General features: G+C 38.9%; 1 protein-coding gene across 1 annotated transcript; it reads left to right on the forward strand.

Annotated features, from left to right (window-relative positions):
• ARCN1 (archain 1) lies at nt 1–26,772 on the forward strand. The gene is made up of 10 exons (XM_054592357.1): nt 1–153; nt 10,457–10,720; nt 11,932–12,111; nt 12,248–12,453; nt 13,081–13,245; nt 16,575–16,740; nt 19,803–19,950; nt 20,233–20,341; nt 23,326–23,530; nt 25,084–26,772. Exons 1-10 carry the CDS (start codon nt 151–153, stop codon nt 25,171–25,173), a joined length of 1,536 nt encoding a protein of 511 aa, XP_054448332.1. The 5' UTR covers nt 1–150; the 3' UTR covers nt 25,174–26,772.
• The last annotated feature ends 123 nt before the right edge of the window (nt 26,773–26,895 follow it).

The following is a 26,895-nucleotide window of genomic DNA, read 5'->3' on the forward strand; positions in this document are numbered from 1 at the left end:
CAGGGCCGCCATCTTGGCAAGAGGTGAAGCGGCAGCGGCTTCTGTGAGGGGGGACCGCAGGTCCAGAGTTGCTGGTGTTCTTTTCCCCCCGGTCCCAGCCCTAGCCCCAGTGGAACACGAGCGCGAGTGCGCCCCACCACCGTCCTCAGCATGGTAAGATTTGAGCCAAGCCGAATTCCCCGGTCCGGCCTCGCTCGCCCGCTCTGCCTGCCTGACGGCCTGGTGCTCAGGCCAGAGGAACCCTTCCCCGGCGGCTTAGGAGCCGGCACTTCCCTCGCTGCTCCGGGAGCAGCTCTGTGCCGGACATCCCGGGAGATCCGAGGGACCTGACTCTTGTTCGTCTGTCGTAGTACCCACACCCCTCACTGCCACAGTTGGGCACCTTCGTCTGCTGAGACCCGGGCTCTGGAACCGGTCGGGGTTTTTGCTTTGCGAGAACCTCGTAGCGGTGTCGCTTGGACCCCACGCTGCGGTCCTGGGCCCAGATGTCCAGCATGTTCTGTGGGTGCCTAGGTTCAGCAGGCTGGACCTCTCTCCAGGCATTCCCTTCCTTTAATCAGCTTGCCTCCCATCATCGGTGTTCCATAGGCCATTAATGTTCGAAATCCATACCCCTTGGCGTTCAGGACTTTATCTGTTTGTTCGAAAGGGGGAAACAAAGGAAAGTTTGAAAGAAGGCATGGAACAGGAAGGAGTCATTTCTAACACTACTTTGTAGACCCAGGTGTCCCTGAGACCTTCCACTATTTCCACAGAACTTAGGTGTGTCCATTTGTCACTGAGATCGAATAAACGCAGTGTATAGAGTATTGGGAATATATGAACGAGTAGTAAAGAACACAGGCTTTTGGTCTTCTAGAAAATTATTGTTAAGGTGAAGTAAAATGTGTATGTGGCACATTACAGTAAGAAGGGGTTATACTCTACGACTTGGGATACATTATCTTTGTGTTCTTTGCTCTGTGATACATTATCTTTGTTCTCAATTATTGTAGAGATGGGAGAAATTAACGTGGGTGAGGATGGGACGAAACACCATGCCGACTCCACTAAATCTTGCTTTATCACTACAGTTTGTGGATATTTATGAAGTAGGAGAAATTCTTTGATTCCACACGAGCTAGTAAAGTATTTTTTTTAGTGCACTTAGTCTTTTGTAGAAAGTTTTTTTTCTTTTTTTTCTCCATTTGTTGGTAGATTAATAATTTGATTTAAAGCATCTTCCAACGCACTGGAGAGATGACAGTGTAATCCGGTGCCAATCATATTAAGTTCCATTGACAGTCTTTTAGATGAGAACTTGGATGGTGAGGGATTCCTGTTTGGGCTTTCAAACACTGAAAAGGTTTTTCCAGCTTCAGGCACATAAATTACATCATGCAGGTTTGCCTCATAAAACTTTAATGTTGGACATAAGATTTCCAGAATCTCTTTTTTTTTTTTTTGTTTTGTTTCCACTATGATGCTCAGTGTTTGGATAGTGATTTTTTCCTTTTACATCCTGGATGTATTTGTAGTGCATTTTAGAGCATATTATAATTTAAATAGCAAAATAAAAGCCTTGTGTTACATAAATCAAATACAGATAATCTTTATGAAAAGATGTTGGGGAAGTTCTTGGAACTTAGTACAGCAACTACTCACTTAATGTCATCAGTAGATTCTGGGACTTTAAGTGAAATAGCATATAACAAAACCAGTTTTACCGTAGGCTGATTGACATAAGAGTTAAGTTTGCATGGCATCTCATCAACATTTTAATCAAATGATCTTGAAATGATGTTATTTGGGGACCTGCAGAGAGAGAGAGAGAGAGAGAGAGAGAGAGAGAGAGAAGGGAAAGAGAAAGAGAAAGAGGAGGAAGGAACATCAACGTGAGAGAGAAACATCAATCTGTTGCCTATCATAGGCACCCCGACCCCCCTACCCCCCAACTGGGGGACTGAACCTGCAACCCAGACATGCGCCAGGACTGGGAATGGAACAGGTGACCCCACCTTTGCAGGATGACACCCAACCAACTGAGCCACACCAGTCAGGGCTTGGGGACCTGCAATATTTTAAATTGATTGATAACCGAGGGATGGTAAAGTTCTAGGTGTTGAGTGGTAAAGTACAAAAGCTGCATGATATTTGACATATATAGTTGTGTCATGTATAAATATGCATCTGTTTCTGAATTATTTTGGGACTTGGTATGATCTGCAAACCCACAGATTTGTGTATTCTGAAGCACAACAACTCAGTACATTCTGCTCCGTTGAGTCTTAAGATATTAAGTATTATTTCTGTGTAATGTTTTTGGGTCCTATTTCTTTACGAAGATATCCCTGCACAGTAAAAATGTCCAAATAAGGTGACAATTTATAAGAGTTTTTGAATCTAAAATTTGTTTCAAAACTTCTGAAAGATTTTTTTCTCAACATTTTATTTTTATTTTTTTAAAATATTTTATTTATTTATTTTTAGAGAACAGAAAGAGAAAGAGAGGGAGAGAAACATCAATGTGTGGTTGCCTCTTGTACGCTTCCCACTGGGAACCTGGTCTGCAACCCAGGCATGCGCCCTGACTGGGAATCGAACTGGTAACCCCTATGGTTTGCAGGCTGCCACTCATTTCACTGAGCCACAACAGCCAGGGCTCGTCTCAGCATTACGTTTAAAATCTACTGGTGTGGCTCAGTGGATTGAACAGAGTGCCAGCCTGTGAACCAAAGGTCACAGATTGGATTGCCAGTCAGGGCACATGCCTGGGTTGTGGGCCAGGTCCCCGGTTTAGGGTGCGCAACCAGCAACTGATTTATGTTTCCCTAGCACAACCATGTTTCTCTCTCTCTCTTTTTTTCCCCCCCTTCCCCTCTCTTTAAAAAAATAAATAAAATCTTAAAAAAGAAAAATTTTTAAACATCTAGAAAAGTTGAACTTTGTAGTGAACACCCATATAACCACCAATTAGATTCTTTAGTTAATATTTCACTATACTTCGAATCATTCATCCATTCCTCTATACATCTTTTTATGAAAAATAGATTTCCTATGGCTTCAGTCACTGAATTTAGTACAAAATGCCCTATACTGTGAAGTCCTAGTAGAAAAATAAATGAACAAATGCAAAACAAATGGCTTATGATGACCTTGTTATAAAATTAAGTATAAAAAGGGCATCTTTTGATTTTTTTCTAGTTTTCTACAAATCCGAACATGTTCTTATTTTCTTAACATTTATCAAGTATCATTATCGTCTGTTCTTTTTCTTAATAAATTTGATATTAAGTCTCATGGTAACACCAATATGTAAAATCTTTGCTTTTCTACAGAAAGCTGTTCTTTTCTTAATAAGTATAGGAAATGAGTAAACTTACTGTACTGTCCACATTAAATATAAATGATAACATTAAGTTCAGTTCCCAAAAATTACCGGTTATTTAGAAGGCTAGATTTGGGTTTATATGGCTGACCTACAAACAATGGGGGGAGACAAATCCTGCACAGTAATTGCTGTCCCCAATTAGGGGATTATTGCCTCCCTCCCCCTTTCTTTCTTTCTTTTTTAAGATTTTATTTATTTTTTAGAGAGAGGAAGAAAGAGAGGGAGAGAAACATCAATGTGTGGTTGCCTCTTGCATGGCTGCCACTGGGAAGGGACCCGGCCTGTAACTCAGGCATGTGCCCTGATTGGGAATTGAACCAGTGACCCTTTGGTTTGCAGGCCTGCGCTCAGTCCACTGAGCCATAGCAGCCAGGGCACCCTGTCTTTTTCATATACAGTACTGCAACTCACAGCTATTGTATTTTTTTGTTAACTTCTATTTTTTGAAGGAGAAAGAGAAACATAGGTTTGTTGTTCTGCTTATTTATGTATTCATGTATGTGCCCTAATTGGGGATTGAACCTCTAACCTTGGTGTATTGGGATGATGCTCTAACCTGGCCAGGACCTTCTGTGTCTCTGTCTCTCTCTCTCTCTCTCTCTCTCTCTCTCTCCCCCTCCCCCCCCCCGCTTTTTTTTTTTTTTTAAATTTTAGAGAGGGGAAGGGAGGGAGAAAAGAGGGAGGGGAACATCAATGTGAGAGAGAAATGTCAAAAAATGAAAATGATTTTCTTGTGTTTCCACTAATTTTCCATTTATTTATTCTTCAAACAGGAAGTTCACTGCAGAAGCTGCAAATGATGCTTTTTTATTTTTATTGTCTACAAGTTTTTGCTTTAGAAGAGAAACTTGTGATCAGCTTAAAACTTACTGAGTCACCTTTCAAGTTTTAGGTTTTGTATATGACCTAGATTTCATTTTAATCTTCACTCTGATTTTATCTGTAATTACATCACGCAAACAGGAAAGAATTGTAGAAACTATCCTTAACGTGATCATGAATTACGAAGGAAAAAGTGATTGCTTAATTTGGAAGTGAGGAATACTGAAGTATTTAGGGGTTGGAGGATGTCCTTGACTTTTTTCTTTGAGGAATTGTGCATATTCCATATGTTTATGCTGACCTGTTATCTTTGGACCTCTATCAACCACTAGTAGGGATGAAGGATGATAGGCAGCTATCTATTTCACACATATATTATACATACATAATTTGTTTTAGTCAGGCAGTTTGCATTCCATGAACTTAACATTAATGTAAAATATATCAACAAAGTAGTTTCTATTGGAGCATTGGGTGTGAAGTAGAGGTATTGTATGTTTTCTATTGTTGTAAAGTTTTCAAATACTTAGACTTACAGAATGTTAGAGATGAAAAGACACTTTAGATTTCATATAAGCTAACCTCCGATTTAGGGATATTTCAAGTAGTAATTAAGTGGCTTACTAAAGGTCATATAATTAGTGGTAGAGGCAGAACAGAAACCTAAGTTTCCAGGTTTCTTTACTGAAGAAACTTTCTGATCCACGTAGTTAAATCTGGGTAGGGGAGAGTTGTTTAATTCAAAAACAAAGAACAGTGTACACAACCCCTTGTAAATATTATTAAGAGAAAGGTTGTTTGACAAAGTTTAACTTAATGGATAATTTGTGTTTTTAAACAGTCCTGGAGAATCATTTAACTTCTGGACCCTAGTTTTTTACATCTGTAAAACAATCAAGGGTTCTTGAAAGTTCCTTATAAATGTAAATATTCTTTTCCAAAAATGTAAACAATAAATAAAACACCTCTATGAGAATAATATTTAGTCTTCCAAGAGAAAATCAGATCAAATTACAGTAAGAAAAATTAATTTACCTTTTAGTGTGTACTATATATTTTATACTGTATAATATGTTTAATAATTGTTAAACATCAATAAACATGTGAAGAGGACCTTTATTACTTCAGAGCATTTAAAGGTGAATACTATTTTAGGATAGGTTAAATTTATCTTGTTTAGAGGTAACCACTTTTTCCAACCATACCTTCCAGCCATGTTAACACATGTACTCATTAACATGTATAACACAGTGAAGAGAAAACTGTGTCAGCCTCGTGGACCCTGTAATTGTGGTGTGGACTGTCTTAGGTGTTTAAATCCATACTTTGTGTGGGGCACGTTGGTCCTACTTTGGGAGCCTTACTTTGTTTGTGTCTGGATAATGAAATGACCCAAAGAGAGTTTGAGAGTTTTTCTCCTTGGGATCTGCATTTTACCATACTGTTTCTTCATCTTTACATATTCACATCCCCCGATTTCATCAAAGCATAACTTAAATGCTGTTCTATGAGGTTATCCCTTTTCTCTTCCTCCTCTGAATTCCCATAGCACATTACTTGACAGTCTGCCTACCTGTCCCTACTAGGCTTCTTTTTTTTTTTTTTTTTTTTCATTGAGGTATAACTGACATGTAACATTTGTTTCAGTTGTGCAACATAATAATTCAATATTTGTATATATTGGGAAATAATCATAACAGGTCTAGGTAACACTTGTCACCATACATAATTATAAAAAAATTTTAGATAAAGTTTTAAGAAATTACAAAAGATGAGGGAAGAATGCCAATCTAATTTACTATTCTCAGCATGTAGTGTGTACAGTAAGTACTTAATAAATAATTATTTAGTTCTTTTTTAAAGATTTACTTATTTTTAGAGGAGGGGAAGGAAGGGGGAAAGAGAGGGAGAAAAACACAGATGTGTGAGAGAAATTTTCTTTTTTTTTGGCCTCTTGCATGCCCCCAGTGGGGACCTGGCCAGAAACCCAGGCATGTGCCCTGACCAGGAATCGAACCTGGCGACCTTTCAGTTTGCAGGACAACATCCAGCCCACTGAGCCACACCAGTCAGGGCTATTTAGTTAATTCTTATACTAATATTGGTAAAATGGAATCCCAATAAAACAGAGTGGATGAATCGCCCTTTTCCATTGCACACACCTTTTTTGTTACAGGTTGCTTTTTGTTCCTTTTTCCCTTTTATGTTGGCTTTGATGTTAATTTTTACCTAAATTCTATATATATGGTATGGAGGAATTTTAAATTCCAGCTGCTGAAGACTACCCTGAAACCTACCACATTGTTTCTAACAGAATTATTATTAGATATTTTAGATATGGGTTTTGTATTAAATCAGCATATTTATATAGCTCTGAAGGTTTAGTCTGAGCAGTGCTTTCTCTAGATAGACATAGGACTTCGTGTGTTTAAGTTGTACTAAGTATCTTAACTGGGACTTATTTTATTCTTTCAAAACCTCATAAAATTCCAAGGTAAAGGACCATAATTCCTAGGACAGTGATTGTCAGCTTTTGCTTTGCCTTTTTTTTTTTTTTTTTTTTTAAATGATGGGGAGCGCTCTTGCAAGGATTACATTTGCAATATGCTCTCATTTATTAGTACCAGTTCCCATTGCATAAAGCAGTTCTCTTTGGGCCATTTCAGAATTACTGCTCTAGAGGCTCTTACGAATTCCCTAAAATTTTAAGTAAATTTTTTTAGGGAGAGCATCTGTCTTCATTATTTGAATATCAAAATATTGACAAACCCATAGAGGTTAAAATCTGTTACCTTGAAGTGGCAAAAAAAATTTTTTTAATGAATTACATTTCTTGGCAATTGTGCTATTTTACATTGCTGAACATAGGTAGTATAAGTTATATGCTGCTTTGGCTTGCACCTTCATTATACTCATTTGACCCTCATATGGCTTGTTAGGTAGTTACATGATGCTCCATAATACAGCAAAGAAGCTGAGTCTGAAAGAAGCTGAGTAACTTAAGGTCAGACAGTAAATAAATGAACAAAAACTAGCCCTGACTAATGTGGCTCAGTGGATTGAGTGCTGGCCTGTGAACCAAATGGTTTCTGGTTTGATTCCCAGTCAGGGCACATGCTTGGGTTGCAGGCCAAGTTCCCAGTAAGGGGTGTGCAAGAGGCAACCACACATTGATGTTTCTCTCCCTCTCTTTCTCCCTCCTTTCCCCTCTCTAAAAATAAATAAATAAATAAAAATCTTTTAAAAAAAGAAAGAACAAAAACTACAACCCACATCTTCTGACTCCCAGTCATTTGGTTTTTCTGATAGATCAACTTGGTTCTTTGCAAATTTCTAATTCACTTAGTAGTTGGGGAAAAGGAGAAACCAATGTGAGCTTATCCCAAATATATGAGAATTCCTCTATTTTCTTGATGAGAATATTTTAAAAAAGGTTTCTTGTTAACTGGAATATATAAATAGGAATGTGGCACAGTCAATATGTTGTTAGAGTATTTTGAAACCTATGTCTGGATTTTTTTAGTATATTTTTATTTATTATGCTATTATAGTTGTCCCATTTTTTTTTCTCCCCTTTCTCCCCCTCTGCATTGCACTCCACCTCCTTCCAGCATTCCCCCCCTTATTTCATATCCATGGGGTCGCACATATAAGTTCTTTGGATTCTCCATTTCCTATATTATTGTTGACCCCCCTCCCACCTACCAATTATTGTACCTACCAATTATTCTTATTCCCTGTACCTGCCCCCCATTCTTCCCTCTCTTCACTGATAACCCTCCATGTGATCTCTATTTCTGTGATTCTGTTCCTGTTCTAGTTGTTTGCTTAGATTGTTTTTGTTTTTGTAGGGCCCGTTGTTGATAGTTGTGAGTTTGTTGTCATTTCACTGTTCATAGTTTTGATCATCTTTTTTCTTAGGTAATTCTCTTTAACATTTCATATAATAAGAGCTTGGTGATGATGAACTCCTTTAGCTTTACCTTATCTGGGAAGCACTTTATCTGCCCTTCCATTATAAATGATAGTTTTGTTGGATAGAGGAATCTTGGATGTAGGTCCTTGGCTTTCATGACTTGAAATACTTCCTCCCAGCTCTTCCTTGCCTTTAAGGTTTCTTTTGAGAAATCAACTGATAGTCTTAGGGGAACTCCTTTGTAGGTAACTATCTCCTTTTCTCTTGCTGTTTTTAAGATTCTCTTGTTATATTTAATCTTGGGCAATTTAATTATGACGTGTCTTGGTGTGTTTCTCCTTGTATCCACCTTCTTTGGGACTCTGAGCTTCCTGGATCTCCTGGAAGTCTCTTTCCTTGGACAGATTGGGGAAGTCATCCTTCATTATTTGTTCAAATAAGTTTTCAATTTCTTGCTCTTCCTCTTCTCCTCCTGGCACCCCTATGATTTGGATGTTGGAATGTTTAAAGTTGTCCCAGAGGTTCCTAAGCCTCTCCTCATTTTTTGAATTCTTGTTTCTTCATTCTGTTCTGGTTGAATATTTATCTCTTCCTTCTGTCCCAAATCGTTGATTCGAGTCCTGGTCTGCTTTTCTTCACTGTTGGTTCCCTGTATATTTTTCTTTATTTCACTTTGTATGCCTTTACTTCTTCCTTTATTTGTGTCTGTACTCAATCATTTCTGTGAGCAGTCTGATTACCAGTGTTTTGAACTCTGCATCTGATAGGTTGGCTCTCTTCTCATTGCTTAGTTCTTTTTCTGAAGTTTTGCTCTTTTCTTTCATTTGGGCCCTATTTGTCTCAGCTCACCTGTTATGTTGTAAGGAGCAGAGCCTTAGGTATTTGGTAGGGTGGGGCTACCCACTTCTCTGCTGTTGTGACACTGTATGTGGGGGAGGGGTCAGAGAGGGAACAATGCCACTTGCTTGGCTCTAGGCTGACTTTCCATCACTTCCCTTGCAAGCAGGTTGGGCCCTTCTGGTGCTGATTCCCAGGTGGGTGGGCTTGTGTAGCTTCTAGGACCCCTTGGGTCTCTCCAATGAACTCTCGTGTAAGGCTGGGAGTTTCTCCTGCCCGTGCCACCCGCACACGTTTTTACCTCCAGAGGTTTTGAGGCTTTCTTTTCCCGCACTGGAACCTTGGATTGCACGGTTTGTCTTGCTCCCCAGCTGTTCCTCTGGTTTATCCTCATGCAAATGTGAGACTGCCTGGTCCTCCAGCCGCCACCTTGCCGCGTGTCCTCTCTGCGCCAGCTGCCTGTCTCTGCCCTTTCTACTGGTCTGAGTGAACGTTCTTTCTTTAACTCCTTGGTTGTTGGACTTCCTGGCTTTAACTTCCTGGTTATTCAATTTTCTGGCAGTTCTGGTTATTTTTTGTTTTTAAATTTGTTGTCCTTTTTTTGGTTGTGCCAGGAGGCAAAGTGTATCCACCTACACCTCCATTTTGGCTGGCTTCTTAAAGATTTTATTTATTTTTTTGCTTGTTTATTTATTTATTTATAGAAAGGAGGAGGGAGAGAGAAAGGGAGGGAGAGAAACAAAACATCAATGGGTGGCTGCCTCTTGTGTGCCCTCTACTGGGGACCTGGCCCACGGCCCAGGCATGTGCCCTAAACTGGGAATTGAACCTGTGACCCTTTGGTTCACAGGTTGGCACTCAATCCACTGAGCTACACCAGCCAGGGCTTCTTACAAACCTTTAATCTGTGTGATTAGACCTCAGTTTGGCTGTGTCAATCTCTGTTCCTCTCAGAAAAAGTTAAAACTCTTCTTTATGAGCCCACCAAAGCAAAGAGCAACCCATTTCTGAGTCACAGGAGGACCATTCATAATGCATATAGAGGTTTGGAAATCATTATTTCTTTACTAAATCTTCTTTAGGTATGTTATTGAAACAGGAGTAATAGTTTATTTTCCTTTACTTTAGCTTTTCTTATGAATTATATACTATAGTTAAAAGAACCATGAAATAGAGTTTAAAAGTCATTTTCAGTTGTTTGGAGTGTCATCTTGTGCACCAAAAGGTCACTGGTTTGATTCCCAGTCAGGACACTTATCTAGCTTGTGGGTTTGGTCCTGGTTGTTGTGTGTACAGTAAGCAACCAGTTGCTGTTTTTTTCCTCACATCAATGTCTCTGTCTCTCTATTCCTCTCTTGTCTCTTACCCAAGTCAACAAATGCATCCTCATGTGAGGATTTTTTAAAAAATTCTTTTAAAAAGTGTCATTCTATGGAAGCTCTGACAATGTCGAGAAAACAGATGTGATGAAATAATTAATTTGTACTTATTTACATATATGTTCCTGGCAGGTGCTGTTGGCAGCAGCAGTCTGCACGAAAGCAGGAAAGGCTATTGTTTCTCGACAGTTTGTGGAGATGACCCGAACTCGGATTGAGGGCTTGTTAGCAGCTTTTCCAAAGCTCATGAACACTGGAAAACAACATACGTTTGTTGAAACAGAGAGTGTAAGATATGTCTACCAGCCTATGGAGAAATTGTACATGGTACTGATCACTACCAAAAACAGCAACATCTTAGAAGATCTTGAGACCCTAAGGCTCTTCTCAAGAGTGGTAAGAGTCTTTCTGTAACAGTAGATTACAGTCTTTTGCTTTAAATTTTGCGTGAAACTATTTTTACTCAAAATAGCTGATGCTTATCAGTTTGCATGCTCCATGCTTCCTCACCCCCACCCCAGCAGCTTATTGCTACAGCTCTTTATTCATTTTTAAAAATTTTTTTAGAAGATTTTATTTATTTCTAGAGAGAGGGGATGATAGGGAGAAAGAGAGGGTGAGAAACATCAGTGTGTGGTTACCTCTCGCAAGCCCTCAGCTGGGGACCTGGCCAGCCACCCAGGCATATGCCCTGATTGGGAATCTACCTGGAGACCCTTTGGTTCTCAGGCTGGCATTCAATCCACTAAGCCACACCAGCCAGGACTGCTTTCTTTCTTTCTTTTTTTTTTGTAAGAGGTGAAATCACTTGCTGGTTGTGTATTTTTTTGAGACAACCAGAAAATAGTGGGATATTGAATATGGGAGGTTTTGATTGTCTTGGATGTCAACTTAACATTCCATAGAGGGAAGGGAGTTTTTATAGTACTGAGTATACTAAATAACAACTTGGAGTTAGTCATTCATTTAATATGTCTTGAACATTTTAAATTCTACTGTCATGTTTTTGGTAGAATTATTTCCTAAAGAAAACCATTTCTTGTTCTTGGCTCTCCCTGCCAGAATTTTGTGCACTCCCTGAGTCTTTGGTGTGGTGGACCAGTTTTTCTAGTAATATGTTAACATGCTGTGAAATATTGGAAATTTGATTATGTAGTATATATGATATTAAATTGAGAATTAGTAGGATTTTGATGTAATAGCATATCAACATTTGAAGATACATGTACTTGCTACTACTCTCTTAAGGGAAATTAGCCTCCAAATTTTAAGCTGTAAAGTCACTGGAGTAACTGTTTAGAAAAGAATCATAACAACAGACTTTTTAAGTTTTTGGTATGTATGGTAAGAATTGTGTACAAATTGAAATGTCTGTTTTCTAAAGAAAATCAAAATCTTGATTATGAAAGAATTTTTTTGAAGCACCAAAAAAAAAGCCTTATTGATATAGATACACAGAAGGATTTTATGCCAAAGTCTTGCTTAAAATAGAGTGAAAGGATTTAGTAAAGGGACTTAGGTTTATTAAAATTTGTGTATTTTAAAGATAAGTCTTGAAAAATATAACTGCTGATAAATCTTTCTTTTTCATTGCTGTCCATGATTAGATCCCTGAATATTGCCGAGCCTTAGAGGAGAATGAAATATCTGATCACTGTTTTGATTTGATTTTTGCTTTTGATGAAATTGTTGCCCTGGGATACCGGGAGAATGTTAATCTGGCACAGATCAGAACCTTCACAGAAATGGATTCTCATGAGGAGAAGGTGTTCAGAGCAGTCAGAGAGGTAAATAGTTTCTTCTCTGGGACTGCCAGTTTATATGTCTTTTCTTTTAAGTGTCACTATCTGATTATCCTGTTTTTATTTGCTAGTGTAGACTGTACTCAAAGCCACACCTGTGTATATATGTCTTTTTTCATAGACTCAAGAACGTGAAGCCAAGGCTGAAATGCGGCGTAAAGCAAAGGAATTACAACAGGCCCGAAGAGATGCAGAGAGACAGGGCAAAAAAGCACCAGGATTTGGGGGATTTGGAAGTTCTGCAGTCTCTGGAGGCAGCACAGCTGCCATGATTACAGAGACCATTATTGAAACTGACAAACCAAAAGTGGCACCCGCACCAGCCAGGTATAATCCATTGTATTACCAGCAGCCTTAGAATGGCAGGTGAAGACTGTATGTGTCTTTTTGGAGTGATAACCTGCTTTTTGGGCAGGCAGTAAAGAGTGACTTGATGAAGTAAGATGTAATATTGAATTTGGCTACATTATATGGGGATAAATCTGTGGTGTTTTCCCTTTTGTGTATAAGAGAGTTCTTTTGTAAATGATGCCATGACCTCAGTTTCCTATGAGAGTTGCCCTGTTTTGGGAGAAGAGGAGAATTTAACTGTTTATAGAACATGGATTTTTGATCTGGTATTCATGAATGGATTTCAAGGAGAATTTGTGCCTACCTGAAATTATATGTAAAAGTTTGTACACAGGTGGAAGATACAAAGTTTTCATCAGCTCATGCATGCTTACAAAATATAGCTTTGATCTTTGGGTCCTTGAAGCTTGCATGTTAATAGTGACTCAGCTATCTAATCTACTAAACACTGGAACGCTTGGTATTTTCCCTTGAGGTCTTCACATTTCTCTTAAAAAACTGCTTCAGGGAAAGCTTGAAAGATACGGGGTTATTAATGTGTGTTTTGATTTTGTTTTTAAATCGTGTGTATATTTTTTCTTATTTTGTATTCTTCCACTTTAGACCTTCAGGCCCCAGCAAGGCTTTGAAACTTGGAGCCAAAGGAAAGGAAGTAGATAACTTTGTGGACAAATTGAAATCCGAAGGCGAAACTATTATGTCCTCCAATATGGGCAAGCGTACATCCGAAGCAACCAAAGTGCATGGTCCACCTATTAACATGGAAAGGTAAGTAGTAACCTTTTCAGTAAGAACAGACTGCATAATGTTAAAAAACTTTTATTTCATTCCACTATAAATTCTTTTTGTGTCTTTTAATTTTTCCAGATTTAAAAGACTTAGAGTATATTCTAGGTCATTAACATGAGGTCTGTCTTTTTTTACTTTAATTATAGTTAGGGGCTCTCAGCCATGTATTTTCAGTGAAGTTTAGAACTTACCTTTTATCAGCTCTGTGCTTACTAAATTAAAAAATAACCTGTCTTCATGCCTAGTCTGTGCCTTTTCTCTTAAAATGGACTTGCATTAGAGGACTAAAGCTGTGATGACCCCTAAACTGTATTTTGGCATGTCTTTTTCTAATTAAACTTTCTGGAGAGCCCATCTTTAATGCAAAATTTATAAGAATCTTTAACAGCAAATTTACATATTATCTCTTGCCTTTTAAGTAGTTGAACCAGTGTAGAATATTTTGATTTCTTAATCTCAGGACTGTAGTACTGGTTGAGAACGCTTTTAAGTGATAGGTATCAAGTTCCCATATTCATGACTCAGATTTCTTGTCTTGAAGTCCAGACCTTCTGTTGCTGATGGTTTTGAGGGCAACCTCAAAAAGATGAGTCTGGGAGGATACCTCTGTCGGGTGTACATAAAAGGAGTATTTTGTATGTGTTCTGTTCTGTATGAAATGAGCAAGTTTACATGGGGATAAATCTTTTCAATCAGTAAAGCTCCTGTGCTATTCCTAATGGTTGTTTTGAGTGAAACAGAGGCTTGACACTATTTTTTAAAAAGGTTAGAGACTATCACATATTAGAGAGGACTTGAGACTCTTTTCTAAATAGGTAATTGGGACTGGACTCTGTTGTCTTAGGATATACTCCTTTGTGGTCTTGAGTCTCTTGCTTTTGTTTCTGGGAACAGAAGTGAGAACAGAGAACAAAGTTGGATGTCAGAATATTCTTTTTAGCCTTAGCAGTTCACCCAACTAAAAATAGTTTTAAATATTATGTTTGTTTATTTTTAGAGCGAGGGGAAGGGAGGGAGAAAGAGAGGGAGAGAAATACCAATGTGTGGGAGAAACATCAATTGTTTGCCTCTCACACGCCCCCAGGCAGGGGCCTGGCCTGCGACCCAGGTGACTACCCTGACCGGGAATGAAACCAGCAGCCCTTCCCTTTGAGGGACGGTGCTCAACCAACTGAGCCTCGCTCTCAACCAACTGAGCCTCGCTGGACAGAGCTAAAAATAGTTTTAGTAAAGAATATGGATAGACTGTACTTAATAATTGCCCATAGCAGCAGCACTTTTTATTTTACTTTATTAGGTTATACATTTATATAGTTCAAAATTTAAAAGATTCAAAAGGTATTACAGTAAGTCTTTCTTCCACCAAGCCAGGGCAATTTCTTTTTTTTTTTTTTTGGAGGCAGCTAGTATTAACTAGTTCTTTTTTGGTTTGGGGTTTATTTATTTTATCTTTCTGAGGGGAATAGTCTATATATAGATGAATAAAAGTATTATACGTAGTCTCTTTTTCCTCTTTTTTATACATAAGTGGTAGTGTACTAGACACATTTTTCCAGTTGCTTTTTTCACTTGATTATTTTGGAGACAAGAATTTCCTTAATTTGAAGCTACACAGACATGACATCTAAATGCAATGCCTTACCCTAGACTGAATCTTGTATTACTACTTGACATTATTCAGACCTGACAAAATTGGCATATGGTGGATTAGATAACAGTATTGTACCAATATAAATTTATAAAGTTAATAACAATACTATGGTTATGTAATAGAATATTCATATTCTTACAAAATGTACTCTGAAGTATTTAGGGAGAAAGGCCATGATATTATCTGCCTCTAAATGGTTCATGGAAAAAAATATATATAGTATTGCTAGAGAGTATGCAAATGGTAACATAAATGGGATAAAATGTTAATAGTGGGTAAAAAGTCTATACATGACCTGGCGGAGTGCCCAGTTGGTTGGAACATCTTCCCGTACACCAAAGAAAGGGTTGCAGGTTCAATCTCCAGTCAGGGCACATGCCTAGGTTGAGGGTTTGACCCCTGGTCTGGGCACATAAGGGAGGCACTTGATCGATGTATTTCTCTCACGTTGATGTTTTCTCTCTTACTCCTTCCCTCTCCTTCCCTCCCCTCCCTCTCCCTTCTTCTCTCCTCAAAATCAATAAGAAACCCTGACTGTGGGGATCAGGGGATTGGGTGTAGTGTACAAACCAAAAATATGCCTGTTTAGTTTTCTGTCTGGGCCTATGCCTGGGTTGCAGGCCAGGCCCTTGTTTGGGGCATGTGAGAGACAATCAGTTGCCCTGGCTGGTGTGTTCAGTGGATTGAGCGCCAGCCTGAAAACTAAAGGGTCAGCAGTTCAATTCCCTGTGAGGGCACATGCTTGGGTTGTGGGCCAGGTCCCCGGTTGGGAGTCTGTGAGAAGCAACCAACTAATGTTTCTCTTGCACATTGATATTTCTTTCCCCCTCTTTCTCCTTCCCCTCCCCTTTCTAAAAATAAATGTTTTTTAAAAAATCAATAAGCATGTCCTTGGTTGAGGGTTTTTTTTAAAAACCTCTACATATATTATAGGTATAATTTTAATTTTTTAATGTTTGAAGTTTTTTTAAAAATAAGATTTTACTTATTTTTAGAGAGGGGAAGGGAGAGAGAAAGAGGGAGAGAAGCATCAGTGTGTGGTTGCATCTCACACACCCGTCACTGGGGATCTGGCTTGCAACCCAGGCATGTGCCCTTGAGTGGGAATCGAACCAGTGACCCTTTGGTTCGCAGGCCGACGCTCAATCCACTGAGCCACGCCAGCCATGCCAGCCAGGGCTGAAGTTACTTTTTAAATTGTTCTTCACTATTTTTCACAACTGCCAAAGACTCATTTCTGTAGATACAATATTTTTATATATTTAAGCGCTGCTCTATTGATGGACATTTAAATTGTTTCCAAACTTTTGCTATTACAGTTTTTTAGTGACTAACTTACTACATTGTTTGCATGGGTGAGGATTTATCTGTAGGATGAGATTTGCTGAATCAAAGGGTATAATGGTCTTAAATTTTGATGCACACAGGGTGAGGCAAAAGTAGGTTCACAGTTGTTTGTATGGAAAATAATACAGTAATTAATAAATAATAATACAATAATAAACTTTCACACACTCAAAACTGTAAACCTATTTTTTTGTCCACCCTGTATAGCAGGAGCATCTTAAGTTGTAGATGGGTAATTACCATTAAACCCTGGAGAAGTAGAGTTTTGGTTTCTATCCTTCTGAACAAATGTATTGCTTTTTCTTTACAGTGTGCACATGAAGGTTGAGGAGAAAATCACACTGACCTGTGGCCGAGATGGAGGGCTACAGAATATGGAGTTGCATGGCATGATTATGCTGAGGATCTCAGATGATAAATTTGGCCGAATTCGTCTTCATGTGGAAAATGAAGATAAGAAAGGAGTGCAGCTGCAGGTTTGTAGAGACTTCGTTTGTCCGCTCCCCCTGCTGGGAGCACACCCACATCTTTCTTCCCTCTCAGGCGTGCATCTTTTCAACTCTAAGGATCCCCACAAGACTTGTGACCAGGGGAGCAGCAGTTCATCCTGGGCTTACTCCTTGATTCTGTCCCCAAAACCCCCTTTTCTTGGACCCTTTTTTTTGTTAGATTTTATTTATTTTTAGAGAGAGGGAAAGGGAAGGAGAGAAACATCACAGTGTGAGAGAAACATTGATCATTTGCCTTTTGCAATCCCCCAAATGGGGCCCTGGCCTGAACCAGGCATGTGCCCTGACTGGGAATAGAGCCCACAACCTTTTGATTCACAGGCTGGTGCTCAATCACATCAGCCAGGGCTTCTCTGCCTTTTCAGTGAGCCAAAGCAGCCCCAGCTAGGCTCTCTCCTGTTGTTTCTTGTATCCTGAGCCCTTTTTCACTATCCCCAACTTTAATAAACATACTCTCAAAATGAAAGAAAGAGAGAGAGGGAGGAGGAAAAGAGTTTTGTTTGTCTACCTAACATAGTCTTCCCCACTGGAGTTCCTCATATAAATCACAGAACAGAGAAAATTATTAAAGTTCTGTAACTAATGCCATTCTAGATGCATAGGAAAGTAATATATTGTATACAGTGGATGTCTTGAGGCAGTAAATCTCTTCTGAAGCCAGAGAGAGATAGGCAGCAGCTGTATAAAATGGCCTTTTAATATTGGAATTGAATGGAAAGTCATTTTAAAATTTAATAAATGATTTTATACTCACAAAGTTGCAGAGAAATACCTATCAGTTGTCGTTATGTAAAGAGTAAAAAGAATTCATTTAGGAATCCATTGCTAGAATTACAGTTTTTAGAAAAACAGATTTTAAGCTTAATAATAAAATATTTTGTTTTTATTTTTTGAAAGATTTTATTTATTTTTAGAGAGGAGGGAAGGGAGGGAGTGGGGAAGGGAGGGAGAGAAGAAGGAAGAGAAAACATTGATGTGCCAGAGAAACATTGATCAGTTGACTCTCACACGCCCCTAACCAGAGACCTGGCCCACAACCCAGCATGTGTCCTGACTGGGTATCGAACCATTGACTTTTTGGTTTGCAGTACGATGCCCGTCCTATTGAGCCACATCAGCCAGGGAAGGAAGTATTTTATGCTAACCTGTTTTAAGGTTATAGCCCTGGCTGGTGTGGCTCAGCTGGTAGGACATGATCCTGTGGAACTGAAAGGTGGCTGGTTCAATTCCCAGTCACCTGCCTGGGTTGCAGGTTCGATCCCCTGGGGCGTGTACAGAAGACAACCAAGCGATGTTTCTCTCCCTCTCTCCCTCCTTCCTATCTCTCTCAAATCAAAGATTAAATAAAATACTTAAAAAAAACAGGCTATGAAACCAAATCTGCCACTGTATAAACTACCAGTGCTTGTTTTGTTATCTGAAGGGTAGTATTTAATGGTATATTTGGAAAGCACATAAAATTCTTACGAAATAAATGTGTATTGTTCTATCTGCCTGAATATGTATGAGATGTTCTTTATTTATTACAGTTGTTCTTGTCACATTTCATTTAGATGATTGATTTTATGTCTCTTATCACAGGAACAAAGCCTTTTCAGGGAAGAATGTATTTTTGTCCACTTTATTTTCCTCCCATAATCAGCACAAATTGGTCTTCTGGAAGTAGTGCTTTTATTATATGACACCAGCTTTGCTGGCTGTTAAAGTACATGAAGTCTGTCCAGAAGGTATCCCACCATGTAATTTGAAAAATAGAGACATTTATTGAAGATACAAGAAACATTGTACATAGGACAATGACACCTCAGTCCCCTTCAAAGTAGGCGCCTTATTCTCTCACACAGTTCTCCCAATTGCCATCAGCTGCCCCGTCATATTTTCCTGAATCTCATCAAATATCTGAAATTTCTTCCCTTTCAAAAGTGATTTTAGTTTTGGGACAAGCCAGAAGTTGCAGGGCACCAAATCTGGGCAGTAAGGGAGCTGAGTCACCTGGGTGATTGGAGGTTTTGCAAAAAAATTCTGTATAAGACATGATACATGAGCAGGTGCTTGTGATGAAGCTTCCAATCACTAGTTGCCCATAGCCACAGCCTTCTGAATCATCTGAATAGTTTCCACGGAGGAATGTTCATACTTAACACAAAATTTGATGCAGATTTATTGCTGTATTCAGTCAGTCATTTTGAATGCGACAGCCACACAATACACATGCTCACTCAAGGGCATCTACCGCCCCCATTGACTAGTGTAGTGAAGTCATCATTATTCACATGTGAGCATTCCAGTCCACTCTCCTTGGCTGCCAGATTACATTGATGTTGTGCAAACGATTCTTGTTATATTAACAATGGCTGTACTTTTTCTGGACAAACCTCTTAGGTAGGCTATTATCTAAAAGTTATTTCTTTTTCTTTTCTCCTAATATAACTTCTTTTTAAAAGATTAAGGCCCTCACTTGTTAGCTCAGATGGTTAGAGAGTTGTCTGGATATGCCAAGGTTGTGGGTTCAATCCCCAGTCCGGGCACATATAGGAATCAATGAACGTGTAAATGGGTGAAACAAATCGCTGTTTCTGCCTGTCTCTTTCTCTAGAAATCAATTTAAAAAAAAAGATTATCTCATCTTACTTGGCCTGAGTTTGAACAACTTTAGTACTGCTATCTGGCTCAGGCAGCTGATCACTGTGTGAGCCTCCTCTTTTAGTTGGCAAGCTTGACTTCACCAGGAGGCTGCTCCTTATGAAGTATTTTTCTAAAAGAGTTGGTTAAAGCTATTTAACTTCCTTAATTAGAAAATTAACTTGATCAATTACAAATAAAATGACTTAGAGTTAAATCACTTTTTTTTACTTTTTAAAATATTTTAAAATCTTTAAAGAAAGGAAATCTCTCTTCAAAATAAAGAATTGGAATTTTTTAGGTACCATATTTGAGATGTTTTGATTGTGGGCTATGGAAGACCAGAGGGAATTTATTTCCTGTCTGATGTTTAAGCCTCAGAAGCTTTCTTTCCCTTTTCATTTCAGACCCATCCAAATGTAGATAAAAAACTTTTCACTGCAGAATCTCTAATTGGCTTGAAAAATCCAGAGAAGTCATTTCCAGTCAACAGTGATGTAGGGGTGCTAAAGTGGAGACTACAAACTACAGAAGAATCTTTTATTCCACTGACAAGTAAGTGCTTCCAATCAGTCCCACTAAGATTACACTGAGAACTGGATAATCCTGGCTTATACACTTTTGTCTTCATTGCCACAACAAAATTCTTTTTGAGAAAATGACCTGCTGCATTTTGTGTATTTTAAAGCTTTATTTTTAATAGCTTTAATGTTGAAACTTATTTATAATAATTTACATTAGGATATTTACAAAAGGTCCACAGTTGTCAACTTTGATTTGCCCTCTTAACTTTTCTCTTTCTAATGTTCTGGTATGCCTGCTTTGCTTTCTCCTTAGTTAATTGCTGGCCCTCAGAGAGTGGAAATGGCTGTGATGTCAACATAGAATATGAGCTACAAGAAGATAATTTAGAACTGAATGATGTGGTTATTACCATCCCACTCCCGTAAGTGGTGTCTCCTGCGTAATCATTTTTCTATATTAGGTTTAGAGACCTAGTATTTTGGAACTTGTTTTGGAGGCATCAGTTAGCTGGCTATTCAGTCTAAGATATTTACTTCTTTAAAGTTTGTTTGTTTGTTTGTTTAGATGAGGGGAGGGAGGAGAAAGAGAGAGAAACATCAGTGTGTAGTTGCTTCTCATGTGCCCCCTACTGGGGACCTGGCCTGCAACCCAGGCATGTACCCTGACTGGGAAAAACTGGGAATCTAACCCGTGACCCTTTGATTCACAGGCCGGCACTCAATCCACTGAGCCACACCAATCAGGGCTAAGATATTTATTTCTTAAAAAGACCAGTTGTGAAAGAAGCCAGGTACAAAAGGCTACATGCTATATGATTTCACTTATATGACATTTACAAAATGTAGTACTCTTAATATTCTTGGGACAGAAATCAGGAAGCAGAAAAGAAGACTTTTTAAGAAGAAAGTATTTGATTGCAAAGTGCAAAGAGGCACAGGGGAACTATTGGAGATGATGAAAATGTTCTATGACTTTAATGTGATGGTGCTTATAAAATTACATACATTTGTCAAAATGCGTTGAGCTGCACTTCAAAAGGAGGATGTAGTTTACTGACTTAAAACCAGATTGTAGAGCTATTTTCAGATGTTGGTCCTGTGTGTTCATGTAGTAATGAATATAGATCTCCAGAAGGAGGAGCCACTGCTCACTTTCTGTTTTGTTTTACAATTTACGAAATTAAGTCTGTTGGAATGAATTTTTTTCTTTTTCATTTTGCTCTTTAAACTTTCAACTAAATTTTTCAATGGAATTACTGATTCTTGCAGACAAAGGATATCTACATTAGTTTCAGTAAATTTTCTTACCGCTTTATTGAGGTATGATTAACATGCAGTACACTACACATTTAAATCTTACAATTTTTGCCCTGACCGGTATGGCTCAGTTGATTGGGCAATGTCCTGCAAAGCAAAAGGTCACAGGTTTGATTCAGGTTAGGATGCATGCCTGGGTTGCAGGTTCGGTCCCCATTTGGGGTGCCTATGATAGGCAAGCGATTGGTGTTTCTCTCACACATCGATGTTTCTCTGCCTCTCTTTCTGCCTCCCTTCCCAGCTCTCTAAATATAAATAAATAAATCTATGCACATGGGAAAAACTTCTGTGGGCAATGGACATTTTTTGTTAGCTTAATTGTGGTGATAGTTTCACAGAGGTATATACATGTCGAAACTTGACAAAATGCACAATTTGAAAGATTTTATTTACTTATTTTTAGAGAGAAGGGAGTGGAGGGAGAGAAACATCAATGTGTGAGAGAACATCTGCTGGTTGCTTCTCGCATGCCCCCAACTGGGGACCTGACCTGCAACCCAGGCATGTGTCCTGACTGGAAATTGAACTGGGAACCCTTTGGTTTGCAAACCAGCGCTCAAGCCACTGAGCCAACACCAGCCAGGGTCTTGTGTGTTTAAATGGCCCCCTTTCTGGGTTCATTTGGAAATAATCACTACTTTAAATTTAATCTCCTCACAAGCGTTTCTAGTGAGTTTACACTGTTATTACTTTACCAACGAATCCCAGTTCCTGTCCTTTATCTCTCAGCCTCCCATCCCCCATGAATACCCAGTAAGTGTATTTTTAGTGTATCTTTACTGCTCTATTGCTTTGTTATTATTGCAGAGAAAATGGAACTAATTTAATTTTTAAATTCCCTTTTTGATAATTTAGACCTTTACATGATGAGGTCTGGTTTTAGTCATTCTTATTTCCATTTTTAAAAATAGGCTTTATTACCATTACCCTCTTTAACGGGGAACTGTCTTATTCTTCACAACTGCTGCTTCTTTCGGAACAGTAGGTGGCTGCTGTGAACCATTATAGGTCTCGGGCTTGTTCGTCAGGCAGGACATACTTTACTAGATTATGTTTAGGCTACTCCATCTACCCTATAATTGTGGCAATGGTGGTTCCTGTGCCTTAGTTCAACTTGTAAGTAGTCTCCAGACTATTGAACATTTAGACAACATTTTATCCTATTGTCTAAAACTGATCAAATTAGAAATCAGAATCAGAATTGGAACAGAGCAAAAAGAACCTAAATACAACTGGGGACATAAAATTGATAGGGTAGAGTTAATTGTGTTGTATCAACCTTAAAGTTTTCTTTGTCTCCATTATTTACCCTGCCCCTAATACAAGCTTTGCATTGTCACTGGTGAGTTAAAAGATGGTAAGCTTAGAATATATGGGAATAGGTGACACTGCCTGTCAGCCATGTGTGGGAATGCGAAGTACATTCTAACTAGTTGTTTTGCAGATTACAGACAACTGTGTATCTTTTTCTCCCATCATGTTTGCATGTTGTCGGGGGGTAATTGTGCTTTCACTTATCAACCAAAGTTCACTTACTGGATTGTAAATCAAATCCACTGGCTTCAACTACAGTATGTTTTGAAACATTCTGAAGTCTTTGAAAACATTCTCTCAAAGGCTCAAATTCATTCCATTCTAAATAACTACATAATGGGTTTAAAGTTTCCCTCTGCTACTATCAGTCTGTTTTATTCCCCATTGTCACCTGTAAAGAGAGCTGCATTATATTAAAATTCCATCTTGACACAGCAACAAACCATTGGTTCAGATTTTTAAAAATATATCCCACTTCACACATTTATCAGCCTCAGTCCCCTGCTAGCTCCAGATCTAGTCCGCATGTTGGAACAGCCCACAGGCATATTTGCCAGTTACTTATGGTTGCATATATTTGTATCTAAAAAAGGAATGAGTGAGACCCTTAGCCAAGGTGCTAGGACTATGATCCTTATTAGGGAGCCTAATTTTCCTAGGACTATGTAAAAGTGGGCAGGATTTGAAGAGCATATTAAAATTTGAGGCTGGTTTTCCTTGGCAGAGTTCTTCCAGCTCTGAACAACTAACTTGACGTGGATGTTTCTCATGACAGGTCTGGTGTTGGTGCACCAGTGATTGGTGAGATCGATGGTGAATATCGACATGACAGTCGACGAAATACATTGGAGTGGTGCCTGCCAGTGATTGATGCCAAAAATAAGAGTGGCAGCCTTGAGTTCAGCATTGCCGGGCAGCCGAATGATTTCTTTCCTGTTCAAGTCTCCTTCATCTCCAAAAAAAATTACTGTAACATACAGGTATACCTTTTTTTTTTTTTTTTTTTTTTTTACTTACAGATTTTATTTATTTTTAGAGAGGGGAGGGAGGAAGAGAGGGAGACAAACATCAGTGTGTGGTTGCCTCTCACGCATCCCTCCCGCCCTCCCCCATGGGGACGTGGCCCACAACCCAGGCATGTGCCCTGACTGGGAATCAAATCAGCAACCCTTTGGATCACTGGCCGGCACTCAGTCCACTGAGCTAAAACACCAGCCAGGGCTAAAATATTTTGGAAAAAAAAAAAAAAGAAAATGTAAGTACAGATAAACATGAGCCAATTATGTTACAAATCTTGTCCTTTAGGTAGGCAAAGCATACAAATTTGTGAACTCTACCTTGCTTTTAATTCATTGTTCCTACACTTTTTTTAATTTGCTTTAAAAGGACCCAGTTTATATAGTCATGTTCCCCTCTGACTTGTTGATTTTCTTATTATTCTGTCACTATCTTATTTTGTTAGATGGTCTCTGCCCTCCTGTAAGAGCTTGGGAAATAATAATTTCCTCTGTTGGATGCTTCCAGAGTGCAGTCCTCGCATGCGCTCTCGCGCGTGTTTTCTCTCTCTCTCTCTCTCTCTCTCTCTCTCTCTCTCTCTCTCTCTCTCTCTCTCGTCTGAGTTATTGGCATAAACCCATCAGTATTGGGAGCACACATTGTTGAACCCACGACGTAAGATAGAAATGGGTACATTTTCCTGTTCGGGACCATTTGAAGAGTAGGTAGTATACTTGCTCTCTCAAAATCTCAATAGAAAATAGAAATCAATTGTTCAAGTATTTTGTTGGTGCCATAATAGTCATCATTGTTACGGGTAATTCATTCAACTATACATTTTTTATTATTAAAAGGAAAAGACAAGATCTCGTTAGAAGGACCCAGGTAGATCTAGAAAGTTAAGTATGATAGAGCAGCTTAGTAAGACTTTGAAAGCAAATCAGACAAATAATTTTGAAGAGTTAGAATACTGTATTTTGGGTCAAAATGTTAATTGATCATCCTGGTAGAATGTCTGTGAACATCTTAGGTTTTATATAACAAGGCCTGGGCATTTGGCCATTCATTCTGGACCTTTTACTTAATACCATTCTACATCTAATCCCAACAGTTGTCTTTTCTATCTAGAAAGCTGGTATATTATGTTGATGGAGAGGAGTGATACTGTTAGCTGCAGTTGTGAATTGAACTTTTTTAAGAAAAGATTTTATTTATTTATTTTTAGAGAGAGGGCGGGGGCGGGGGAGAAGGAGAGAAACATCAATATGAGAGAGAAATATCAATTGGTTGCTTCCCGTACATGCCCCAACCAGGGGAGTTGAACTGGTGACCTTTTGCTTTGCAGGATGACACCCAATTAACTGAGCCACACTGGTCAGGGCGTGGATTGGAATTTTTTTTTTTTTTTTTAATCATTTCTGACTGACTTTTAATACTGCTTTTAGGAAATTTGATCTGTTGTATACTGAGAATTTAGTTAGCACCTTGGAGACGCACTCTCCTTTTGCTTTACCTTACTCTTTGTTTCTTTTTCTAGGTAACCAAAGTGACCCAGGTAGATGGGAACAGTCCAGTAAGGTTTTCCACCGAGACCACTTTCCTAGTAGATAAGTATGAAATCCTGTAATACGAAGAGGAGGGAACTGAAAAGGAAAACTTTCAAACTAATAAAGAAGAAGCCAACAGTGGCTGAAGAATTTTTTTCTCAAACCTACAAGCCATTGAAGACCTTTTTTTTTCCCTAGTATAATGCACGATTCTGGGCGCGCAAGGACCCTCAACTCACCCTCAGTGTTTCAAGTCACAGGGACATTCCTTGGCAAAGAAATGACACAAACATAAAGGGAAAGGCTGCTGATTTCTTTGGCATATTTTACGGGCCAGCAGGAAAGCAAGCTCTTCAGAGAATGCCCCCAGTTAAACACTTTCTTAGCCTTTGCCTAAGTTGCTTCTTTATTTTAATCCCTAAATATAGTTATATTTCATACTTACTTTGTTTTTTAAAAGTTAACTCTGCAGAAGATTTTAATGTTTCATACTTCTTTTCTTTACCTGCATTTTTTTTCTTTCTATATACTCTAGCACTTGGATTATCTGTATATAGGTGTTATATTTATTTGGTACTCCTAGAACAAGTTGATCTAGTCCAGTCTTGATTTTTAGATATACAAGTTAATTTGCTTAAAGTTTGGAGTCTAGAAGTTAAAAGATAAGGATGCCTCATTTCCTTTTCCTATATCCATTGATTCCTCTACTCCTGTGCCAGGTGGTTTTCCTTTTAGTCTGGTCCCTCCAGTTTAGAACAGTACTGTGAATATTAAAGACAGCTGAGAAACAGCTTTCAAATTGCACAGTCCCCACTTCAGTGTCCAGGAGGAGAATGATTATGTCCAGGTACAGATTTCACATTGTTTCTGCTACAGGTAATCGTGTCTGCTACTGTTGCTACCTAGGCTTCCTTTGCTCCACATTTTGCGTACTTTAGCTAATACATAATAGTTCATGGTCTTTGTAATCCATTCATATTCCTCAGATTCATCACCTCTCTCTCTTTCTGGCTGTTGTCATCAGTCCTTTTTTTCCTAGCAGAGACGAGGTTATGATTTTGGAGGCTCTGGGTTCACTGAGTCCTTGTGCCAATCCCATTGGCCCTGAACTATCAAGGAGACTCTGTTTACACCACCAGGTTTTTAGGATTTCAAGAGGCAAGTAATTATATTGGTATGTATTAGATTGCTGATGTATACTCCCATTTCCTTCTAGTCCCCCCAGCATTTTTTCACCAGCCTATCAGTCCCTGTCTCTGAAATCCTTCCTTTTCCTCCCCCAAGTCTTTCCTATTGAGTGTCATCATGTAGTAGTTATTTCTTAACCCCATCTCATCCATTACTTTTTTCATTGAAAAGACTACACCAGCCAGCTCATCACTGGCTTTTAACCCAGTATTGCACTCAAAGGTTTGTGGAGTTGCCATCAGGCTGCAAGCACAAGCAGGGGAAGAGGCAGATGACTATAAATGACTTCTGCACTGTCAACATGTTGGAGAGTACCACTCCCACACTAAACAACATTGGTCTTCCCTGCGAAAAGTACACTGTACTTGAAGCAAAGCAGTAACACAAATGGTCATGGATAGAATTGTTTGCCAAAGAAATTTCTGGCCTTTCCCTTCTCCTTAATTGCATCAGGGAAGAATCGTTATCTCTGTCTTGGTTTCCAAATTGGGGGTGGGTGTGTGTGGGGGGGGGGGGGGGTGTGTGGGTGTGTGTGTGTGTGTGTGTGGAAGGGGACTGGGATGAAAAATCTGTCATGTAGTTAAATAGGCAAGAAATCTTATTAATCCAGTTTT

The sequence above is a fragment of the Pteronotus mesoamericanus genome, unplaced genomic scaffold (genome assembly GCF_021234165.1).
Source record: "Pteronotus mesoamericanus isolate MK-2021 breed Mesoamerican mustached bat unplaced genomic scaffold, CSHL_Meso_final scaffold_36, whole genome shotgun sequence".
Lineage (NCBI taxonomy): Eukaryota > Metazoa > Chordata > Mammalia > Chiroptera > Mormoopidae > Pteronotus > Pteronotus mesoamericanus.